Source organism: Sinocyclocheilus anshuiensis, unplaced genomic scaffold (assembly GCF_001515605.1).
Source record: "Sinocyclocheilus anshuiensis isolate Anshui unplaced genomic scaffold, SAMN03320099.WGS_v1.1 scaffold944, whole genome shotgun sequence".
Taxonomy (NCBI): domain Eukaryota; kingdom Metazoa; phylum Chordata; class Actinopteri; order Cypriniformes; family Cyprinidae; genus Sinocyclocheilus; species Sinocyclocheilus anshuiensis.
The window spans coordinates 229,951-248,008 of record NW_015549559.1 but is presented as its reverse complement, the minus strand read 5'-3'; the positions used below and the strand labels follow the sequence as shown (position 1 = coordinate 248,008).

At 36.4% G+C, this 18,058-nt stretch overlaps 2 protein-coding genes and 1 long non-coding RNA gene across 5 annotated transcripts in view; 2 read left to right on the top strand and 1 right to left on the bottom strand.

Moving 5' to 3' along the window:
- LOC107657107 (solute carrier family 12 member 4-like) overlaps positions 1–11,696 on the top strand; it is a 22,306-nt gene extending 10,610 nt beyond the window's left edge. The window contains exons 5-24 of one of the 2 annotated variants that reach the window (XM_016445116.1): positions 1,267–1,321; positions 1,548–1,678; positions 1,765–2,006; positions 2,493–2,707; positions 2,900–3,064; positions 3,695–3,793; positions 3,974–4,031; positions 4,118–4,292; positions 4,681–4,799; positions 5,058–5,156; positions 5,414–5,533; positions 5,660–5,764; positions 7,424–7,592; positions 7,824–8,019; positions 8,144–8,313; positions 8,512–8,643; positions 8,747–8,854; positions 10,477–10,664; positions 10,989–11,122; positions 11,311–11,696. In XM_016445116.1, the coding sequence (XP_016300602.1) occupies positions 1,267–1,321; positions 1,548–1,678; positions 1,765–2,006; positions 2,493–2,707; positions 2,900–3,064; positions 3,695–3,793; positions 3,974–4,031; positions 4,118–4,292; positions 4,681–4,799; positions 5,058–5,156; positions 5,414–5,533; positions 5,660–5,764; positions 7,424–7,592; positions 7,824–8,019; positions 8,144–8,313; positions 8,512–8,643; positions 8,747–8,854; positions 10,477–10,664; positions 10,989–11,122; positions 11,311–11,402 (2,772 nt within the window). In that variant the 3' untranslated portion in view covers positions 11,403–11,696. Of the gene's footprint in view, positions 1–1,266; positions 1,322–1,547; positions 1,679–1,764; positions 2,007–2,492; positions 2,708–2,869; positions 3,065–3,694; positions 3,794–3,973; positions 4,032–4,117; positions 4,293–4,680; positions 4,800–5,057; positions 5,157–5,413; positions 5,534–5,659; positions 5,765–7,423; positions 7,593–7,823; positions 8,020–8,143; positions 8,314–8,511; positions 8,644–8,746; positions 8,855–10,476; positions 10,665–10,988; positions 11,123–11,310 lie in introns of both variants that reach the window. The other variant, XM_016445115.1, reaches the window with a different exon arrangement.
- Positions 11,697–11,731: 35 nt separating this feature from the next.
- Positions 11,732–18,058, top strand: part of LOC107657109 (uncharacterized) — an 18,691-nt gene continuing 12,364 nt past the window's right edge. Inside the window, exon 1 of the long non-coding RNA XR_001630639.1 lies at positions 11,732–11,742. This is a non-coding gene — a long non-coding RNA (uncharacterized LOC107657109). The remainder of the gene's footprint in view (positions 11,743–18,058) is intronic.
- LOC107657108 (dipeptidase 2-like) overlaps positions 11,777–18,058 on the bottom strand; it is a 15,735-nt gene continuing 9,453 nt past the window's right edge. For both annotated transcript variants that reach the window (XM_016445118.1, XM_016445119.1), the window contains 7 exons: positions 16,948–17,089; positions 16,689–16,758; positions 15,766–15,942; positions 15,491–15,575; positions 15,339–15,414; positions 14,868–15,003; positions 11,777–13,537 (listed from right to left, as the gene is read on the bottom strand). In XM_016445118.1, the coding sequence (XP_016300604.1) occupies positions 13,349–13,537; positions 14,868–15,003; positions 15,339–15,414; positions 15,491–15,575; positions 15,766–15,942; positions 16,689–16,758; positions 16,948–17,089 (875 nt within the window). In that variant the 3' untranslated portion in view covers positions 11,777–13,348. The remainder of the gene's footprint in view (positions 13,538–14,867; positions 15,004–15,338; positions 15,415–15,490; positions 15,576–15,765; positions 15,943–16,688; positions 16,759–16,947; positions 17,090–18,058) is intronic.

Sequence of the window (18,058 nt, the reverse complement as noted above, 5' to 3'; positions counted from 1 at the left end):
TTTGGGCAGGAGGAGGTTTGGGATGATGGTGTTGAAAGCCGAGCTGAAGTCCACAAACAGGATCCTCACATAAGTCCCTGGTCTGTCTAGATGTTGCAGGATGTAGTGCAGTCCCATGTTGACTGTATCATCCACAGACCTGTTTGCTCGGTAGGCAAACTGCAGGGGGTCTAGTGATGTCCTTTAGATAAGCCAAAACCAATCTTTCAAATGATTTCATGGCCACAGATGTTAGAGCTACAGGTCTGTAGTCATTAAGTCCAGTAATTTTGGGTTTCTTTGGGACAGGGATGGTGGTTGAGCGTTTGAAGCATGAGTGGACTTTGCACAGCTCCAGTGATCTGTTGAAGATCTGTGTGAAGATGGGGGCCAGCTGGTCAGCACAGGATTTCAGACAGGCTGGTGTCACACAGTCTGGGCCTGGTGCCTTTCTTCTCTTGTTCTTTCTGAAGACCTGTACGCACATCATCTTCACTTATCTGGAGTGGGGGAGAGGGGGGTTGCCGGAGGTGTAAATGGTGTTTTTTCAAACCTGCAATAGAACTCATTCAGATCGTCTGCCAGTTGTTGATTCTCCACAGTGCTGGGGGATGGTTTCTTGTAATTGGTGATGTCTTTCAGACCTTTCCACACTGAAGCAGGGTCACTGGAAGAGAATTGGTTCCTTAGCTTTCCAGAATAATTCCTCTTTGCCACTCTGATCTCCTTTTCCAGTGTGTATTTGGCCTGTTTACAAGAATATGTCCCCATTCCTGCGAGCATCTTCTTTAGCCTGATGGAGTTGTCTGAGTTTTGCAGTGAACCATGGTTTGCCATTGTTGTTGGTTAAATAAGTCCTGGTTGGAATGCACATGTCTTCACAGAAACTGATATATGATGTTACAGTCCCTGTGAGCTCGTCCAGATCGGTGGCAGCGGCTTCAAAGAAAGCATGCAAGCATTATATTAACTTAAATAGCAAGCTTGCATGCTACATTTAGTCTCCTGGATAATGCATTAGCCTGGAAAACATGTATTAAATTAATTTGAGATTACATCGATCTATTTATTTATTAGATTAAGTTGCTACTATTACTGGCTAACCCTCAAATGTTGCTGTTATTGATTAGTAAGGCAGGCAGTGTGTGAGCTCTGTAACTCTGCCAATAGTGCACATAATGAGTTTGATATGTGGAAAGCACAAAATTATGTGTAACATAAAATATAGTTAAAATGTTTAAATGTATGATTTTTTTTTCTATTTGTCTATTTATTCATTTTTAACAGACAATGTTAACAGCAATCTCGATGAGTGCCATAGCCACAAATGGTGTAGTTCCAGGTAATTTTAAATGTTTGTACCTTTGTATTATAACATTTTATAAAAAACAGTACATTACTAGGAAATCTTCCTACAGCTAATATTGTACATTAGAAAGAAATATCAGTATTGAAGATTTTAGATTACGTTTTTAAATTTTGATCTAATTATGATTATGACAAGGTTGATAATAGCTATCGTTATTTTCCTACAAAAATGTATTTATTTACTGTTTTTTTTTTGGCAGCTGGTGGGGCCTATTTCATGATATCTCGGTCTCTGGGCCCTGAGTTTGGTGGTGCAGTTGGTCTCTGTTTTTATTTGGGCACAACCTTCGCTGCTGCCATGTACATACTGGGAGCAATTGAAATATTTCTGGTCAGTCTCATTATTATGACAACATACACACAATGATCCAAACTCCAAAATGATAATAATCATTCATCAACTCTTATTGTCTACAGAAATATCTGATTCCTCAGGCTGCCATATTCCATCCCGCAGATATTCATGCAGGGAGTGGTGCGATGCTGAATAACATGCGGGTGTACGGCACAATATGTTTGAGCCTTATGGCTGTGGTTGTCTTTGTGGGGGTCAAGTATGTCAACAAATTTGCCTCCCTTTTCCTGGCCTGTGTCATAATCTCCATTGTTTCCATCTATACCGGAGCTGTCAAATCCATCTTCCTCCCTCCTGAGTTTCCGTAAGTATCAGTTGATAGTCAAAACCAGTGGTTCCCAACCCTGGTCCTGGAGGCACCCCAACACTGCACATTTTGCATGTCCCCTTTCTCTGACACACCAGTTTCAGCTCTTGGAGTCTCTCCTAATGAGCTGATGATCTGAATCAGGTGTGTTTGATTAAGGAGACATGCAAAACATGCCGTGTTGGGGTGCCTCCAGGACCAGGGTTGGGAACCACTGGTCAAAACAATACACAAAATGTTATATGTGGATTAATGTGCCAAAGGTCTGTGCCTGTTATTTGTTTTGGAAATAATATACATAATAGGCCTATATTGAAAGAATAAAGTCTATTTATAGCTTAATTTTTCTTAATATTTGGATAAAAAATGAACTTAGATGAACTACTTACACAGTTTTATTGTGATGCAGAATGAAAATATAATTGGTACAAATAAGCATATAAGAATTTTTAGTTTTTATTCTTTCTCATTTAAATTGTGTAGGATCTGCATGTTAGGAAACCGCACATTGGTTCGTGATTTGTTTGATGTCTGTGGGAAGACAGTAGTTGTCGGTAATGACACGGTTCCCAGCCAGCTGTGGAAGAACTTCTGCAGCTCTGAGAATTCCAGCAGTGCTCTTTGTGACGAGTACTTCCTCCACAACAATGTAACAGAGATCCAGGGCATTCCTGGGCTGGCCAGTGGGATCATTAAAGGTAGAGAGACATTGATCTGGACCACAGCATGGCATCTAGGTCAAAAAAGAAAGAAAAGATTACAGATTAGAAAATTACAAGATATATTTAAAGGCTCTCTTTTTCTGGGCACTTGCTATTTAACATGTAATATTTGTGGCTTTGCACATTTTATTTCATTAGGACTGCTTTGTGCATGTGTGTATGTTACAGAAAACTTGTGGGGGGATTACATGGAGAAAGGGCAGATTCTCGAAAAGGCAAGTCTGCCCTCTGTTGATGTCCATGGCTCCATGGAGACCTTTGGCTTCTATGTGTCTGCTGACATCACCACATCCTTTACCCTCTTGGTGGGAATCTTTTTTCCTTCTGCCACAGGTAAAATTCATCTGTCCTGTTTGGTTAAGAAATATATTTGTTTATTACACAGCTCCCTGTAATACTTTATTCTGATAGGTCAGTTGTTGAATCCAGGTGTAATATTAGGTGTGTAAAATTCAAACATTTGGTTACCTGATTAATATAAGTGCATATGACCCCCTTTGAAAGAAAGAAAAAATGAAAGAAAGTAAGCACAAGCCATGTAAGCATCACTGTGGGAAGCAGAAAGTAGCTCTTTTCAATTGCTCCTTCAACTGCAAGTGGCAATATCTTGCCAATCTGTTAAGGTGCAGTTGATGTAGAGCAGCTATAGACCTTAGTTGGGGTAGCGCCATATTTCATTTTTGATGGGAATGTAAACGAGGCTGTGAAGGATAGAAGTACAGTGCATTCAATGGACTGTACTGTTGTTTAACAACATACCAATTGTTCAGCTAAAACGTCAAAAAAAAAGTAGACAAAAAGCTCCTAAAACAGTTTTCTGAGTTGTGAGAATGACGTGTGTAATAAGCGAGATAATGTCTTGTCAGCTGAATGTACACTTTATCTTTTTTACACATCTAAGTATTACTTGAAGGAAAATGACTTGAAATTCTGTATTTTTGTCTCTCTGCATCTCTGGGACAGGCATAATGGCAGGATCAAACAGATCTGGAGATCTGAGAGATGCACAGAAGTCTATACCAATAGGGACTATCCTGGCTATTACAACTACCTCTCTTGTCTGTATCCTTTTTGCTGTTGGTAGTACTGATATTATGTTTAAAACAAGATTTTAACTATTACTATTATCGACAGTATGTTATTTTAGAACTTATTTGTATTTTGTGTTATACAAACTTTTTTTCCAAGAGCAGTTTTATTTAGCATTCAAAGTTCCATAGAATACCTTGACTCCGTTGATAGACTTCAGCTCTGTGGTTCTGTTTGGGGCCTGTATTGAGGGTGTGGTGCTGAGAGATAAGTAAGTAATGTAGAGATTACAAATACAACATTTTTAGATGGAAACAAGCATGTTGTGTCTCATGTGTTCTTGCGTATACCTTTTAGATTTGGAGATGCTGTTAGTAAAAACTTGGTGGTTGGCACACTGTCCTGGCCCTCTCCCTGGGTCATTGTGATTGGCTCCTTCTTCTCCACAGTGGGTGCAGGACTTCAGTCCCTGACAGGAGCTCCTCGTCTCCTGCAAGCCATTGCTAAAGATAACATCATTCCTTTCCTTAGAGTAAGAGATCTCCTGATATATGAACGCAAAAAAATATACTAAATAAACACTCCACATCTTTTTTCACCCTGGTGCTTTTCTTCATTACAATACCAATTTGAACATGAAGCATGTTGAGCTTTTATCTGTGGTTCATAATGTATTGTATAACTACTGTGTTTTACGCCTTAAAACATGACTGATGAAGTTAAAAAGAATTTCAGTAACATGAAAATTGACTTCCTGGATTATATTTACTTCCTTTTCTGGAATGCCAAACCACAAAAGCCATAAAAGAAAGCATTTGCATGTCATATGTAAAATGTTTTTCCTAAAATGCAAATATGTGATGCTAACAGCTGACTGCTGCTTTCTGTCCCTGTGTGTCAATGTGTTTGCACATGCACAGGTTTTTGGACATGGTAAAGCTAATGGAGAGCCCACGTGGGCCCTGCTGCTGACGGGACTCATAGCAGAGCTTGGCATCCTCATTGCATCACTGGATATGGTTGCTCCTATTCTCTCCATGTGAGGACAAAGCACAAATATACACACAGATACATCACTATCACACAAAATAAATGATCAAAATTCTATAATAAGATGTAATTTTATATTGAATATCACGTTAATACATTTACATTTTTTATTATTCTTTTCACCAGCCAAAAATAAAGATGCTTATTCATGTTTCATTTTATGTCAAAATGTTTTTCACCTGAAATGTCATTGCATGTATTACATGACACTTATTCTAATGTGTATATCTGTTTGTTCACTTTACAGGTTTTTCCTGATGTGTTATCTTTTTGTAAACTTGGCGTGTGCAGTACAAACACTTTTAAGAACGCCAAACTGGAGACCTCGGTTCAGATACTACCACTGGTTAAGTGTGCATTTAAGTTGTGTTTGCATTCATTTGTATCTTATTTGTGCAAATCCAGAGAACTTCTCTTGTAGTCACATTTGAATTCAGGTCAAATGTGATCTCACTGGCATTCAGCCATTGAAATCCACTATTCACTTCTTGCAGATATGTAAAAAATTACTTCCAATAAAACAATTCCAGCTATTGTAACAATAGTGTAGAGTAAAATAATGGGTCTTTTTTTATGAAATGCTCTCTGTTCTCTCCCTCTCAGGGCTCTGTCTTTTCTGGGCATGAGTATGTGTTTAGCCCTTATGTTCATCTCCTCTTGGTACTATGCCATAGTAGCGATGGGTATTGCTGGTATGATCTACAAATACATTGAGTATCAGGGGTAGGTGATTTCCAATTACATCCATTAAACTAACACAGTAAATCACTGTGAAGCACTTGAAGAGTCACTTGAATTCTCCATCTTTAGTTCACAAATCTCTGGCTTGTATATTTTTCTCGCTTTTAGAGCAGAGAAGGAATGGGGGGACGGGATCCGCGGGTTGTCTCTTAGTGCCGCCCGTTACGCTCTTCTTCGCCTGGAGGCTGGACCACCCCACACCAAAAACTGGAGGTTAGTTTGTCACAGACAATGTGTTTTCCCCAATAAATGACTGCTGTACATAGAATACATGATATAAACCAAACCACTGAAGATAATATATAAAAAGATGTTAGATAAAAAGTGTAGATAAATGCTAACTTTAAAATATTATCAGCTGATATTTTTCCAAAACACATATTTGAAAATGACCTGGGAACACCTTCACTTAATTTAGTTAAATAATGTTTAAGAAGCCAGGATATATTGTTTGAATAACATACTCCTGTAGGCGTACTTCAAACAGTGTTTGTACTGTCAGTAACACATTAGTATTGAAGCGTTCAAAAATTGGGTTGGTAAGATTTCCTAATGTTTATGAAAGAAGTATCTTATACTCACCAAGACTGAACATAACATTTACTTGATCATTTAAATACAGTAAAACCAGTAATATTGTCAAATATGATTACTAAAATAACTGTTTTCCTATTGAATATATATATATACACAGTATATATATATATAGTAGGTGATTTCCAATTACATCCATTAAACTAACACAGTAAATCACTGTGAAGCACTTGAAGAGTCACTTGAATTCTCCATCTTTAGTTCACAAATCTCTGGCTTGTATATTTTTCTCGCTTTTAGAGCAGAGAAGGAATGGGGGGACGGGATCCGCGGGTTGTCTCTTAGTGCCGCCCGTTACGCTCTTCTTCGCCTGGAGGCTGGACCACCCCACACCAAAAACTGGAGGTTAGTTTGTCACAGACAATGTGTTTTCCCCAATAAATGACTGCTGTACATAGAATACATGATATAAACCAAACCACTGAAGATAATATATAAAAAGATGTTAGATAAAAAGTGTAGATAAATGCTAACTTTAAAATATTATCAGCTGATATTTTTCCAAAACACATATTTGAAAATGACCTGGGAACACCTTCACTTAATTTAGTTAAATAATGTTTAAGAAGCCAGGATATATTGTTTGAATAACATACTCCTGTAGGCGTACTTCAAACAGTGTTTGTACTGTCAGTAACACATTAGTATTGAAGCGTTCAAAAATTGGGTTGGTAAGATTTCCTAATGTTTATGAAAGAAGTATCTTATACTCACCAAGACTGAACATAACATTTACTTGATCATTTAAATACAGTAAAACCGTCAAATATGATAAATATGATTACTAAAATAACTGTTTTCCTATTGAATATATATATATACAGTATATATATATATTTTTTTTTTAATCCTGTCATGGCAAGCTGAATTTTCAGCAGCCGTTATTCCAGTCTTTGTCACATGATAGAACGAAATCATTCTAATATGCTTATTTGGTGCCCGGGAAATATTTTTTCCTATTATTATCAATGTTGAGAAAAGTTGTGCTGCTTAATATTATAGTGAAAACCATGATGCTTTGATGAATATAAAGTTCAAAATGTCAGCCTTTATTTGAAACATTAATACATTATACATCACCACAGTCACTTTTAATCAATTTAATGCGCCTGTGCTGAATAAAAGTAATATTTTCTTTTAAACAGTAGTGTATGTAGGCATACAATATTGAAAAGCAGTTATATTAGATACTATACACACATATTTCATTTTTTTATAGAATTTTTTTTTATACATAATAATTACACTACAATAAAATTAAAATGAAATTGCTAATAGGCCACAACTGCTGGTTCTTCTGAAGTTGGATGAGGACCTGCATGTGAAGTATCCCAGAATGCTTACCTTTGCCTCACAGCTGAAGGCAGGAAAAGGTCTAACCATTGTAGGATCAGTGATACACGGCAACTTCCTGGAATGCTATGGGGAAACACAAGCGTCAGAACAGGTGAGGAAGTTTCCTGATCTACGCACACTTTTAGCATCACCACAACTGTAACTGTGATCCTACATTACAGATGCAAATACAATGATGGTTAGTTTATACTTTATGAACTTGCAGCCATATTCAATATTTGTGGTTGCCACGAAATTAGGTCTACTGTCTTTGCAGCTCTATCAGCCTCTCTGGAGTGTGCTGAGAGATTTCACTAAATTAGGTTTCCATACCCTCTACCAGGCAATAAAGAGCATGATGGAGATTGAGCGGGTGAAGGGCTTCTGTCAAGTGGTGGTCGCCTCCAAAGTGCGAGAGGGGATCGCGCACCTCATCCAGTCCTGTGGTCTGGGAGGCATGAAACATAACACAGTCGTTATGGGTTGGCCATATGGCTGGAGACAGAGTGAAGACCCACGGGCTTGGAAAAGCTTTATTAGTAAGAACAAGAGTTTGGGAAAGGTTTATTTGAATTATGTGCACTTGTAATTGTTTGCACTGAAGCACAGTACTTAGAAAGGCTGACGTCAGTCTACTCCTCTTTCATATTCTCTCAATTGTAGATACAGTCCGGTGCACTACAGCTGCCCACCTTGCTCTGATGGTCCCAAAAAATGTATCATTCTATCCCAGCAATCATGAGCGCTTTTCTGATGGATATATTGATGTGTGGTGGATTGTCCATGATGGTGGAATGCTCATGCTGCTGCCTTTCCTTCTCAAACAACATAAGGTGAACAATTAATCATTGATACTTTTTAAAATACATGTAATTTAAATGTTAGAAAAAGACTTCATGGGAATCAATTAGAATGATCTAAATTAATAGATTTATTGTGTAATTTATGTTTTAGATACTTTCTGGCTATATTTGTTCTGACAATCAAAATATTTTTTAATAAAACATATTTTTTGGTTTCTTGCACTTCAGGTCTGGCGTAAATGTAAGATGCGTATCTTCACTGTGGCTCAAATGGACGATAACAGCATTCAGATGAAGAAGGATCTGGCAACCTTCCTGTACCAGCTCAGATTAGAAGCAGGGGTGGAAGTGGTTGAGATGGTATACAGAACACTTTAGCTTTGCTATTAATACTTCACATCCCACCCTATCACATGTATTTATGCCATTATAATTTCATGATGTCGAATGTTGTTATTTGCAGCATGACAGCGATATCTCAGCATATACGTATGAGCGGACACTGATGATGGAACAGAGGTCGCAGATGCTAAAACAAATGAGGCTGTCCAGTGCAGAGAGAGACAGAGAGGTACTGCGACATTCACTTATGTCTCTTTTGTACTAACACTGTAGCTACAGGATGTTCACAGTTTGTTTACCAGTTATACAGAAGTATATACACAAATATATTATGAAATGACAAACCTGTCACGCCCTTGGACTGTCTGTGTGTTTTCCTCTCTATGCGTTCCCAGTTACCTAGTTTCTCCCCTGTCTAATTAGTCATTCCTTTCACCTGTGTTTCCCCAATTATTCTCGTTGAGTTGTGTATTTATGGTGTGGCTGTCCAGTGCAGAGAGAGACAGAGAGGTACTGCGACATTCACTTATGTCTCTTTTGTACTAACACTGTAGCTACAGGATGTTCACAGTTTGTTTACCAGTTATACAGAAGTATATACACAAATATATTATGAAATGACAAACCTGTCACGCCCTTGGACTGTCTGTGTGTTTGTTTTCCTCTCTATGCGTTCCCAGTTACCTAGTTTCTCCCCTGTCTAATTAGTCCTGTGTTTCCCCAATTATTCTCGTTGAGTTGTGTATTTATGGTGTGGTCTGCCCCGTGGTTTGTGTTCGGTGTCTTACGTCATGTTGTGCTACTCCGTTGGTCCTGTTAGCCCCGTGTTTCCCTCCTGGATGATTAAAGACTCTCGTTTTGTGTTAACTCCTCGTCTCCTCGCTCCTCCAGCAGGCAAATTGTGACAACACCCTTGCCAAAGTTATTTTGAAGTATTTACTTAAATGTTACACAAAATATTTTTATATACTAAAAGTATTTTCATATAATTGTGTCTACTGAAATGTAGTCACTGTATTATTTCATGCAAAAAAATCTAAACCACAAACTAATATTGTGCAAGAAAATTAGCACAAGCACTTTTTTTTTTTCAAATGAAATAATTTGTTTTGACAGCATGTCACAAAGTACATTTTGTGAACTAAATATCATAAAGTAAAAAAGCATAAAAAATGGGGACAGTGCCAACTATGACTGTATTCTGTATATACTATATTCTATTCTATTCTATTCTATTCTATTCTACTATGACACTGATGATGGTGTGATATCGCAAACATTTTGTCTTTGTACTGAGGACTTTTGCGCAATTTGTATGGTCCCTGAATAAGTATTTTTGAAGATTTTTTTCTTTTCTCAAAGGATATTGTGTGCAGGCTTTTATTTTTATTTTCTATAATCTATAGATCTTTTTTAACCAGAATAATGTAATATAGTGCATATAAGTGCACTAGTCAGTGTTTGGCATGATCGTTGACACTGTTGTCATTCAGGCCGCTCATTTTGTGTACAAAATACATATTACATTTATGAAATGAATAATTTGTAGAAAAAAATGCAAAACAACCCATTTTGTGGGTTAATATTCACAAAATTAATACAAAATGCATTTTGTGGTTTAGATTTTTGTACACTAACTGTGATGCCGTTACTGTATGGTAGAAACATGCAATTGGCTTTTGTCTTTCTGTTAACAAAATGCATCAATGTACATTTTGTAATGAAATACAGAATTTCATGTTACAAAATGAGGGCTGTCAAACTTGATGCTCCATGCTAGCGACACATTTAATGTCCTGTTGACTGCAGTAGCAGTTCTCTTAAGTGTGGTCTCATTACTCTTTACTGTAGGCCCAGCTAGTGAAGGACAGACACTCGCTGATAAGAATGGGCAGTCTATACTCAGATGAAGAAGAGGAAACCATTGAAGTATTACCAGAGAAAAACCAGATGACCTGGACTAGTGAAAAAATAGAAGCAGAAAGACGAAACCGAAGCAACGCACCAGAAAACTTCAGAGAACTAATTAGCATTAAACCGTGAGTAGGCAAGCAGGAACAAGAGCTGGAATGCCACCACTGCACTCTATCAACACTGTATTTGGCACAAAGTAGTAGGTTTTACTTTTTATGTTTCTATAATAGACCTATTTGATTTTGATGGTTAGCATAAAGAGGATATGTGTTCCTTGTTGTATTTACATAAGTAAACTATGTTGGTGTGCATGCTTGTGTACTTTCAGTGTGGTATTACCTATAATCCTGAAAGGTCCTAGTTTGTTTTATTTATTTTTAAATTCCACACATTTGCCAAACATATTGATCCACCTTAGTTTAAATCAAAAGTCTGTGTGTTTGTTACAGTGACCAATCTAATGTTCGGCGGATGCACACAGCAGTGAAGCTGAATGAGGTTATTGTTAATAGATCCCATGATGCCAGACTTGTGCTGCTGAACATGCCAGGACCTCCGCGCAACCCAGAGGGAGATGAAAACTGTATCCTTCCCAAAGAATGATATACTTTAAGTACTGTATTAAAGCTTTCTTTTGCTGGTTTGCTTCATTTTTGGTAAGATGTAGATAAATCCAACATGAAAATATGCCTTGTTTGGGCAAAATTCCCTATTATTTATGGTATAAATGTATTGCTACTTCTCATGCTGTTTCTTTAACTCCGATTTCAGATATGGAATTTCTTGAGGTGTTAACTGAGGGTCTAGAGAGAGTGCTGCTTGTAAGAGGTGGAGGTCGTGAGGTCATCACTATCTATTCCTGAATGGCCAAAGATCAATACATAGACCACTGTTACTGTTTGTTACTCTATCTAAAAAAGTGGCATATAAAGAATATGCATACTGAACATCTTATGCCAGCCTAAACATATCATAGTTCATGAAAAGGGGTTTTACACTAAAGTGCACTATTTGATCAATTCATTTCACTTGAAAAACTTAAATGGCACATTTGGCCTGTTTCAGTTGTTTACCTTTTCATTTTCAACCGAACCCCTTCCACATTCACACTATAACATTCAGAATCACTTTGGAATTTATGCCATGTTTTCTACACAAAAAACAGATGATTCTAGCAACAACATTGCTTACGTATGACATTAAGTAGACAATCCCAATTTTAAAATATTTGAGGTTTTGCCACCAGTGATAAATACGAATCGCTGATGTAGCAACATACAATATCAAGCATGCTAATAGTGCAGAAAATATTGTGGCTTGGGTCAGAACCAAGAAAAATATTTCACAAGTTAACAGTAGCTAATTTAGAAGAGAATTATTCCGTATCCTTTTAATATAACAAATTACATGCATAACATTATTTTGTACAGGGCGACTAAATGAAAAACGAGCACATGTGATTATCTTGACTTTCACTGCCCAAGTAACAGATCTAGTGCTTCCTGGTAAAAGACTGCCATTCAGAACGCAAGTGCTAAACTTAAATTTCTATTTGACTGCTTGTATTTTTTATTTATTCTGTCTTTATTTATTTGTAGAAACTCCCCATTGTATTGAAAGTATTAGCTTTAGAAAATAACCAAAGGAGCTGAAATGGGATGGATAGATTTTGTATAACTTTTTTTAAGAGAAAAAAGATTCTTTGTAAATGAACCATTTGTTTTCAAAATCTGCATTTTAGTACACAACTCGCATTGAGAATGAGACATTTTGGATACCGATACAAAGTCTTTATTCTTTTTTAGGGCATGATTACTGTACAGACAATATACATTTGTTATACAAATAGAAGAATATATGGAAGACTGTATTGACTAACATTTATGGAATGTGTTACATCTCTACAGTGTTTTATGTTAAAGATAAAGATTAAACACTTAATGAAACATGCAGTTGACTTTTATGTATAGTATTAAGAAAAAATTATTTTAAAAACTAAAAATATGAAAAAGTTGCAATAAAGTGCACTATGAATTGCAGAACATGTTACATGTATTATATGATCTTATTTTTGCCTCAGAGAAGACAACCTCTAACTGCATACCTTGTGGATTAACAAAAATAAGCTAGAAAAAAAACAGGCGTTATTGCATTGTAAAGTTGATGACAATTTTATTTCCTCCTATAATAAACGAATACAGTATTATCGAAAGACTGTGTCATCTGCATAGAAATACAAGTATACGCTATGGCTCTCTAGTGCTTCCAAAAGATTGATCTTTAAGTTTGAGCAGTTCATCAGAGTTTAAGGTAGAACTACTTATTAGTCTAAACAGCGAGTCAGTGTTTGACAAATGTGTTTGGAAAGTAATAATTTAATAATAATAATACTACAATATTTTTGTATTCAATAAAAATATAACTAATTTTTTAAATATTTCGTATATTTTTTATATCTACTTCTGCAAAAGGGAAATACCAGACAGATCGAAAGAAACAGATGCTTCTTACTGATATGCTAAAGAAGTACAAGATAATGCAACAATGCGGTTTGTTACGTCATTTTGTTATCTCATGTGATCTGTACACTAGCTATGCAGATTAAGAAACCGTTATAAAGTATGGTCTTCATAAACTGTTACCAAACATAACAGTTTCCAAAATAGTCAAAGCACCTAAATGTGTCAGTTTCAGTCAGCAAATTTACTTCAAATGTACTCCTGGTCTTGTTGAGATTTTTGTTGGCCAAGCAGTCTGTGGTAAACATTTATATTGTACACTGTCTCTGGTTGATTAATTGTTTGTTAGATTACTGTAACTGGATCCAAAGTAAAATGAAGTAGATTAAAGCTTTCACAGGCATCAATGGAGCGTTTCCATTTCGATGGCTACTTTTGGGCAAGACTGGATGGATCAGCATCACACGACAGCTGTTGTTTACTTCCGAAAGGGAGATTTCAACTTCACTGGGTGAAATGTGCAGAAAATCATCACGTACCTTAACATATGAAGAGAGAGAAATATTTAACATATATCCAAATGTGCTTTGATCACACTGAGGGAAATACGTTTAATATACAAACTATAAGAATGTGTAACACTTACAAGTATTTCAGTACACAGGTCCTTAAAGTGAATTAAATGAATGTTGATTTAAAAAAATTGTGTTTTGAAATTATATGTATAAATCTATAAAATTATTTATGAAATAATTTAATAAATTATTATTTCTTGCATTGGTTGGGGTCCAAACTGGGTGCAGATACAGTTTGATAAAATCTCATCAGACTGAATGTGCTGAACCAGTGCAGTGACATTTGGATAAGGAGGAATCTTATCATACCTTATCAAGAACAGGATGGTAACGTGTCATATGTATTTATACTACATGTATATCAGGGCTGCCAACTCATTTCAGCTTGGAGTAAGAATTCGTGTGGGGGGTGCGGTGGGCTGTATGGGGTTGTTTTGTTAAAAAAAAAAAAAAAAACTCAAAACCTGTCAACAGAATTTTGTCTGACAGTGGTTGTATAAAATAACTGCTGCAATAGTGCAAAGAATTTACTTTGTTAACACTAGCTTATTTTTATGTAGTCTACAGAGCATATTAGTTACTAACCTAAACTCAAATCACTGACCTGCCTGTTTACACAGTGAAAGATGAGAGGGAGGCTGACTACTCGGCATGCATGGAAATAAACTACAATTAAGTTACGCATTTCCCCCGACTGCTCAGAATTACTCACTGCTGCACGGTGCTGCCTACTCTGTCTCACCAGTCAGCACACTGCAGTGTCCTCTTTGCTCCCTATGTTTTTAGGTGTGTGGCGTGAGAACAGTGCCAAACACATGAGAGTAGGCAGCCCTGATGTAATAGATACACTTTCTCTGTCTGCTTGGTTTAATAAGGTGAGAGAGATTTGAGTGGATGTTTCAATAACAACTGTAATTTAAAAGAAGAGGGTTAGATGAGGGTGGAAGATAGTGGCCGTAATATTATGAGATAAATTAATGGGGATCACTGAGAGCAGGACAAAAGGCAGTAGGAGTTTTTAAAGAAAATAAAAGGAACTGGAAGGAATTTCCATTTGGCTGTAAAGATCACCATTGTAGTGCAAGAAAGGAAGAAACTGAGGAATAAAATGTAAGTATGTGTGTGAGAAAGTTTAGACAATAATTCGGCTATGCACATTAAGTATATGTTTGCTATGTTATGTTTACTAATGTCAATTGCAGTATTTATACTGCCCCTAAAGAGGCCAAGATTTATAAATATCTTAACTGACCTAATTAAACTAGGAACTGAACACACAAATCAATTTCCTGACCTTCTCAACCTTTCGGAACACTCTGAGGAAGTTCAGTCTTAGCACTCCTGCCAGCTCTTCCTCAGTCCAGTTCCTTGATATCAGCTCCTCAATTAGTGCTGGATATTTGGAGACGTCCTCCAGGCCTTTAGGGAATCTGTAATAATACAGGCACGCATAAACACATGCGCACAGACATACAGATAAGGGCCACAAGCATAATCTGCATGCTTTTCTTTGTGATTCTTGGGGATATGAATGTTTCGGAATGGATTTAAATATTGTAAAATGTGTTAACTGGTGCTGAGAGTACTACAATGATATTGGTAGCTAAAAATTATTATTTTTTGTTTAAATTCAGCAGAAATCTACAATGTTTACTGCAGAATTACACAAGCATGGATTCCATGGAGGTACGTTAGCAAAGAAGTGTGCGTGAACAAACTTCTGTAACGTCAATATAGATGAGATGTATTTGAGATTTTTACTTGCCCTTGTGCCCCATCATAGTCTGCTCCAATCCCAATGCTTTTAGCTCCAATCACCCGCTTTATATGATCAAAATGATCTATAGAACCATAAGTTTCAAATTAAAACCAAAAAAAAAAAAAAAAAAAAAAAAAAAAAAAGAAATCTAGTCTTACCAGCCACAATAGACACATTTGCGTTATATGAACATGCTACAAAACTGCTGTAGAAGTTCACCATGATAAGTCCACCATTTTCTTTCTAGAAAGAAAGCAAAGTTTGTTCTTTTCAAAATATCATACATGTCATACTGGTAAAAGTGGACAAAAACACAAAGTGGTAGGTGGCATTTCCATTACTGTCGTTTTTTCAGTGAAATTTTGGAGTATTTTGGAGTTTTTTTATTGAGGGGGAACTATGTCTAATGTAGCAAAACAAATGGAGGTCTCACCAGCAGCAGCAGCAGGTCGTCAGGTACGTTGCGAACATTGTTACAGATAGCATAGGCTGAGGAGTGGCTGAAAATAACTGGAGCAGTAGAATGTTTCAGCACAGCTCTGGCTGTCTCCCACGAGCTATGGGACAGATCAACCAGCATTCCCAACCTGTTCATCTCATTCACCACTGCCTGGGGATTCAAATCATTAATTACCCATGTAAAGCAGTTAGTTCTGATCCATTCAGTTCAATTCTACAAATCAGGGTAGGTAGGGTAAATTTTTAGAACTTTACCCATTTGGATTTTTACTGTGAATTCTCTGAGGTAAGTCACAAATATTCAGTGCCAAAGTGATTTCCACCACAAAACAGGTTCTGATAATAGTCAAGTTATACTTCAAAAACAAAGTAAATGCATCATAATCATGATTTTTTTTTTTTCCATTGAGCACTTTAAGATTTTTTATATTCTGCAGAAGTTTTTCTCATGTACTTGATTCATACAACAATGGGTTCACTGTGTGCAATATTGTAATAATATATGTTATGATAGACATCTTTTATATGTCATTTGTCAGCAATTTTAACACATACACTCAATTCAATGGTAATGATGAACTACTGTGCAAACAGGATATACAAATCACCATCTTGAATATTTTAGTAACTCCAGGATCAAAGGCATTTTTTTAAGCAAAAAGAAAACTGTCTTTGAACTTTCAGTATTTTTTGTCTCTAGTCTTTGGGTTCAAAAGGGGACACAAGACAGGGATTTCCAAATACAGAAGAGAACAAAAGAGGCCTTTAATACCAGGTCAAATTCCCCACTAAATACAACTATAACTTTGGTTCAACTATCTTGCATTAAACTTGATCTTCTTATAAGATCTGTTTTACATCGTTTTATTGACTATTGATTCATCAAGAAAAACGTACCTTTCCAAAATCTGTCAGGCTGTTATTCTTCCGCTGGTAATTTGGGTAAAAACTAGATGAGCTCTCAGCCCTACACATGACATTATTGGAGAAAGTTTAATAATGTAACTATATGAAATGGACAAATAAAAATTCAGGGACAGTATGTCCGTAAGTATGCAGTATAAGTTGTATTTGTGCTCTCTCAATTCAGTATTAAAACTTGTTTGTACACATTATTATCATAAGCTTATGTTGTACATGTATGGTGAGTATTTACCATGGGGTGTTGCAGTTATGTGTGAGGGCCATGGATCTTACTCCAAGCTGGTAGAACATGCGTAGTGCTGGTAAACTACTGTCGATGGAGTGGCCTCCCTCAATACTGATTAGACATGCAATTTTTGCACTGTTCCTCATTCCTTAAACACACATACACACACAAATACTTGTTTATCAATAGTTGAAAAAAAAAAAAGGATTACACATTGTTTCACATACACACACACGTGTGTGTGTGTGTGAGAAACAATGTGTAATCCTTTTTTCCCTTTTCTCTCCACATCAGTAATAATCTGAGCACAATGGACATAAGTGTTTTTATTAGTGCTGTCAATCGATTAAAAAAATTAACTAATTAAACGCACATTTTTCTGAAATTAATCGCAATTAATCCCACCTAACATTAAAGTTTTTAAATATACTTTTATATTGCAATAATTTCACATTCAATCTTCAAATTAATGTACAAACAACATAAAGACAGTATTTTTTTTTTATATTTGTTTAATGGCATCTTTTTTTATGACTGAAGGCCAGTATCAATGATACCAATACTGATTTCTCTATAAAATTGCACCTCATCTACCTCATCATTTTGAAAACCATTTCAGAGATATGTTCTTAAATGTGACTCATATATATCAAATACTTGCATGCATGCACAGTTTTGAGGCAGCTTTAATCGCCTTTTTGGTAACTTCATGACTTGACAACATAACTACGACATTGCATGTTCGTAGTTTCTTTTACGCTTTAGTTTAATATGCAATTATGTAGGCCAGTGGTTCTCAATTCCAGTTCTTGCCTACCACTGCTCTGCATAATTTGCATGTCTTTCTTATTTAAAGCAGCACTATGTAACTTTTGGCGCTCTAATAAACAGAACTGCACACAATCCCCTTGGAAGAACATTCCAACCGGAGCTACTTCTCTAAGTGTGTCTATGGCGATTCACGCAGGCATGTGTTACTCCGCAGCGGTGACGACCCGACCAGGCTACAATAGTCCAAATATAAGTACTTATTATAAGTATACCGTAGTGATTCGGAATAAGACAAAAACGCGGTTTGGAAGATGAATTCATGATGTACTCGCTCATTATATACATT